Here is a 6,022-nt window from a genome sequence, read left to right on the forward strand (position 1 = left end):
TGAAGTTGAGGTTTTCATGAAGCTGGGTGACAGCATGCCCAGGAGACTACAGGCTGTCATTGAGGCTAAGGGTTGCCCGACTAAGTATTGATAGTTGTGTAAATACTGTCATACTAACAGCTGTCTGAATAATTTTGGGTTGATTGTAATCCATTACATGCCTTTCTATCAAAGTTATCTAACATTATCAAGCTGAATTTTTTCTGACTCCGTTTAACTCTGAGTTCTTGTCATATTTTATTACCATTTTCTAAACTATAGCGAATAAACGGTGATAATGTGAGAAAAGTTGAAGGTGTCTGAATAAATTTTGGTTTGACTGTATCTATTTGATAAATAAAGTTAACCAACTAACATTATACATACTCTTTTTGTTTCTGTACCCAATATTTAAAAAATTTACAAATGCAATAAAAATATCGGTATCGGTACTCGGTATCGGGCGAGTACTGGAAAAAGTGGTATCGGTGCATCCCTAGTTTTGGCCATATAATGTTGCTGAAATATGTTTTTTGTAGCCTTTTACATCAAGCTACGCGCTACTCCTGCTTAGAATTTCTAATGTAAATACCCTGTATTGTTATGAAAATAGGCAGAATCTCATGAAAATCACATACAAAACATATACTGTCATAATCATGTGTTTATTCGTTTCATGTTTTATCCGTGGAAATGTTTTCCTGGGTTTCTCATGTACAGAACTGAACACGGAAGTGTAATGGACATTTGTCATAGGAGACAGGGCGGGTTATGAACGTGTAATATGATTGACATATGAGCAGCGAGTCAGAACAGCGATCGCGGAAGAGAAAACACAGGCAGACAGCGCTGGAAGCAGCTAATGCTTATCAGTATATCAGTGGAAAATGAATAGAAATTATGATTCTGTCTAAGCTATACATTTTAAAACGAAAATGCACCAGTGTAAAGCCTAAAAAGATGTGGAAACTGAAAACTATTTGAACTTTATTTAAACTATTTGCACTGATTTATTGTGTTACATTTTGTTCCTTTGTGCAGTGGCTCAGGATATCAGTCTTTGAGTCTGTAAAAATGTCAACAATCTGAAAAAATAAAACCAAATTTTTTTAGGTAATGTAATCTTGTTAAAATGGATTTCATAAAATTGGTATCAAAAAAAGTATTGTTAAGGAACCAGTATCGAAGCCAAGGTATCGTATCGGTATTGATATCAAATTTTTGAATGATACCTAGCCCTAGTAAAAACAGTAATATTGTAAAATATTATTATAATTTTAAAATAACCGTTTTCTATTTCTTTATATTTTAAATTGTAATTCTAGTGATGTTAAAGCTGAATTTTCTCCATCATTACGCCACTCTTCAGTGTCACATGATCCTTCAGAAATCATTCTAATATGATGATATGGTGATCAAGAAATATTTCTTATTATTATCAATGTTGAAAACAGCTGCCTAATTTTTTTGTGATTATTTTTTTTAAATATTCTTTGAAGAATTGAAAGTAAAAAAAAAAGCATTTATTTGAAAGAAAAATCTTTTGTAACATTATAAATATCTTTACTGTCACTGCATCCTTGCTAAATGAAAGTATTAATTCGGTAACACTTCAAATTAGGGAACACATTCACTATTAACTACGACTTTTCCCTCAATAAATTCCTAATTTGCTGCTTATTAATAGTTAGTAAGGTAGTTGTTAAGTTTAGGTATTCGAAAGAATTAGGGATGTAGAATAAGGTCATGTAGCCAAGGCATTAATATGCGCTTAATTAGTACTAATAAATGGCTAATATTCTAGTAATATGCATGCCAATAAGCAACTAGTTAAGAGACCCTAAAATAAAGTGTTACCATTAATTCTAATGTTTTGAGATTGGTAGAAAACTAGTGTTTTGTTGCATTTCCCCTACAGACTTCATTTAACATTAACAACAGCCACACCGTTCAGAGATGATTTCTATACTGCTATACTGAATATATGTCCCTGAGCCTGTAGAAAGGTTTGTATGGCATTTTAGATCGATAATCAAACCTTTACTTTGCCGTTAAAGATGATACGTGGATAGCGAACACAAAACAAGTCAAACAATCTGTGTGAAAACTCTAATCATGTAATTCTTAGGCCATGGTTCTGTTTGGGGCCAACAAAATGTGAATTTTCGAGTAAAAAGGAACCCTCCCTTCCACCCCTTTTCTGAGTTTTGTCGGCCAGAGAGAATGATGAATTGGTGCACCGCCTCCACTGGATGTATTTACACAAGTACTGCACAAGGAAGCCACTTTTAATGCTACAGCATACACACTGCAGTTGTTTTGAATGGTTGGCTTGGCATGCGCCCATTACGGGTTCAGTCTGTCCGTGTTTTCACAGCAGTCTGCAGGAATAGTCGCTCTGACCTCCATGACAACAAGCTCCACAGATCTATTCTGCTTTGATAAGACAGATGGCATACACCGAGACACAGTAAAAGATATTTCGATAAGAACGAAGAAGCCAAATAGTGAATTTAATAAAATCTTAGTCACAAAGAGCTGAACTCCAGCCACTACTGTTCAGAAAAACTATGCAGGGACCTTCAGTCTGATCTAGTTAACTAGTTTATCCACTTCTCAATCATTAGTGTTTACATTTGAGGCTAAAACTGTCAATGGCATGAGAACTGCTTTCATTCTGATTAACTCTACAGATTACTGAAACTGAAACCAGTTTACTTGCGGTGCACTTGATCAAAAACACCTAATGACGTAGGATCATCAACTACTCACAGATTGGTTTTCTAAAGGTGATTGTTACCGAGATAAACATAACTATTTATACTGCTAAACTTATAACTTAGTGTAAGCAGAACAACAACTAAAACATGGGGAAAGTAACAGTTAAAAAAAACATTGTCTTTAAATACAAAATTGTATTTTAAATGCAAGATTTAAAAACTTCACTACTTTTTTTTTTTTACTGTTTGTTTAAATAAATTCAAATTTGAAATCAAATTCCAAACCCGTTAAAAACTAATTCTAAAAAATTTGAAAAGAAAATAAGATACTTTGAAAACTCAAATACTTTGAAATTAAATATTTGAAAAACTGTTTCAAATTAAAAAAAATAATTCAAAGATTGATGAGACTTTATACTGACAACTGTAATAATTATTTACGGTTCAAAACAATCCGAACAAATAAGACTGCATGAGGATTGTGTACAAACAATGCCATATTACCACTCAAACGGTGTTGTTCGAAGTGCTTCATTATAGTATCACTAGGTTTTCCCCTCTGTTCTTTGTCAGCAGAGGATCATAAAGCAGTTACTATTGATGTGTCATAAATGAGGCCTGTATCTCACATCTGCCCACAAAATCATGCGGTGGATCCAGCCTCTGCCATGAACACAGTTCCTGTGATCGTAATGTGAAACGTTTAACTAATGCTGGGTATCGAGTTCGATACTTTTTAGGCACCGACCGAAATGCCTCGACACCATCGAGTATCGAAAAACGTCTCGTCGTTCGGTACCAAATTTCGATACCTAAGGGGTTAATCTCATCAGTGTCAGTGAGCCAATAAGCCTGCAGCACTAGCCGGTGTGTTCGACCAGAAGAGGTGCGGCGCAGATCGATCAGTGTTTGACATCTGCGAGAGCGATTCGAAAGCGCACGGAGCAGTCTGCTCTCTTTAGCTCTCGTGGTACTGTAATACACCAATCGGTTTGCACAGTCAGTCCGCGTCAAGTCGAAGACACCTACTAGTTTACACCGGTTACACTCAGAGATGTGGCGCACACGTGAGGCTGTAGTGCGAATGAGTCCCAGCCCCCATAGATGTAAGGTTACATTTACACTGGTGCCTTTATGTTTTAAAATGAAAACGATCCTCGTCATACTGGCGTTTCCAGCCGGCTTTTCACTATCTCCGACAAACGACAAGCGACAGACCGGTCATTCAGCCATTCATTTCCAATGGAGAGTAGCGCGGGAGCTGCGTGGAGTTCCGATCATATGCAGATGTCCGTATTTAGCCAGAACTGATTGCCTTGGTCAACATTTACTCTGAAAAAAAAAAAAGTTGTAGAAATAAACCTAAGAAATAAAGTCATATAAATTTGGAACCTGAGAGTGAGGAAATGATACCAGAATTGTAATTTTGGGTGAACTATCCCTTTAACTGATCGATTTACTACACTCACAATAGCAGATTAATGAACATACTGTCAGATTATCCTGAGCCGAAACAAGTTTGTAGCCGGGAAATCCATTCAAAGTTACATTTTTTTTTCTAAATGAATGCACAAAACTATTTGTACATCATAAACTGCATATTGAAGTCAGTTTGTGACAGTTCTCGTATACTTTCGCATGTATTTTAGTCGGATTATGCAGGCGTTGCATTAAGCAAGCACGTTAATTTAATCTCTTGTATGTATAGTGCACTAGCTCTCTAAGTGAATAGGTGCTTGCCATCTGGCTACAGAAGCTAATGTAAAGCAACACATCTCATTTTAGTAACTTACTCCCTCGGCAGGAGAAGTGGAGGTGCGCCTCTCCTCTGGAAAACGCCGTCGACAAACACACCGTTCTTGCCGAGACAGCGCAGGTAGAAATGCGGCTCCTCGAAGGTGATTTGCAGATGTCTCCTGGAAATGAAGCTCGAGTGGCCCATGTTGACATCCACGGAGCCGTGCGACGAATTCCGCCCCACGGTGACCGTCCTCTGGCGCATGGTGAACTCGAAGTCCCTGCCTTCCAGGCGAGCGAGGGCCTGCGACGGAGATAATGTGATCCCGGGCGAAGTCGAGGAGAGAGTGTACACGGGCGGGGCAGAAACAGCCACCGGGCTACAAGGCGCAGATTTGAGGGCCAGTAGAGCTCTCGCTCCGGTATCATCCCCCAAATCAGCCATTTTGTTGAAAAACACCGAGGGGATTGCAAGCGCAACGGCTATGTGTTGGTAGGGTTCGCTGTGTTGCTGTTGGCGGTGGTAGTCAAAACATGGAGATGGCGCGTGGAAAACACGTCATGGATTATTGGACCGGAGCGGGGTGCGATTTATCCCTCGTTTGCCTTTCACTCATTTTGAAACAGTTGGCGGGGAATAGTGCGATATTGTGAATATTTTTTCGTAAAGTTCGTCTCAGGTGTTTATTTTTTTCTCGATCATTTTCATAGGCCTTACTCTAAGCTCTCTGGCAAATTAAAGGTTAATATTGTTGCAGTTCCAGGAACCGGACGACACGTGCGTTACATGTGGCAATAAAAAATAAGTACACTTGATGTCGAATGCACGCGTGGTTGCTCGCATTGTAACTAAATACACGCGGTTTTTTGATGGGTATTATTTCTTGTTCAGTATGAAAAACATTTTGAAAGGTCAAAATAAAATGACGTGGTTGGAGCAGTGACGTCACGGCGCATCGACCATTCTGCGCTCTTTCTGTTTATAAACAGAGAAAGAACAAGGCAGAGGCAAGCCCCGGATGATGGAATCCCCGGATGCTGGAGTTTCTCAAGGACGCGTTCAAATTAACCCTTGTGCGACCTTTTGGACATTTTTGTCCTTTTCAGTTTTTTTTTTTTTTTTTTTAAATCTTTTTTCCTGTGTTATTGCCAACTACATACATTTCGGCACAGGTGTGTATTTTTATTGGAATTTTACTATTTCACTTCCATTTACTTTAATAAATCTGTTTTGCACTAGGTACAAAAACTTATTCCTCTCAGGACCTTAAGGACAAAAATGTCCCCATTGAAACCCATTAAAACTGCTATTTTTAATCGCAGTGCCATTTAACTGTAAAATTATGCAATTTTTGTTGATAGGCTTTCATTACATTGGCAAGGCTTTCAAATTAAATTTTTTACTATTTTTTACCAGATGGTGCCATTTTTTCAGGTTTGACCTATAAAGAAAATACTCGCTCTATTTCTGTTTTCTGCTTCTGCATATTATAGAGCCAATTGGATAAATAATGCAGCTATAATTGTGTGGGTGTGTTGGTATGGATGTCAGAGTGTGGTTTGTATGTGTGTCATAAAAAAAAAAA

General features: G+C 37.9%; 1 protein-coding gene across 2 annotated transcripts in view; it reads right to left on the minus strand.

Annotated features, from left to right (window-relative positions):
- Positions 1-5,468, minus strand: part of LOC107720067 (forkhead box protein K1-like) — a 21,429-nt gene extending 15,961 nt beyond the window's left edge. The window contains exon 1 of one of the 2 annotated variants that reach the window (XM_016527670.1): positions 4,493-5,468. In XM_016527670.1, the coding sequence (XP_016383156.1) occupies positions 4,493-4,881 (389 nt within the window). In that variant the 5' untranslated portion in view covers positions 4,882-5,468. The remainder of the gene's footprint in view (positions 1-4,492) is intronic. The other variant, XM_016527671.1, reaches the window with a different exon arrangement.
- Positions 5,469-6,022: the final 554 nt, after the last annotated feature.

Source organism: Sinocyclocheilus rhinocerous, unplaced genomic scaffold, assembly GCF_001515625.1.
Source record: "Sinocyclocheilus rhinocerous isolate Xijiao unplaced genomic scaffold, SAMN03320098_v1.1 scaffold273, whole genome shotgun sequence".
Classification (NCBI taxonomy): Eukaryota; Metazoa; Chordata; class Actinopteri; order Cypriniformes; family Cyprinidae; genus Sinocyclocheilus; species Sinocyclocheilus rhinocerous.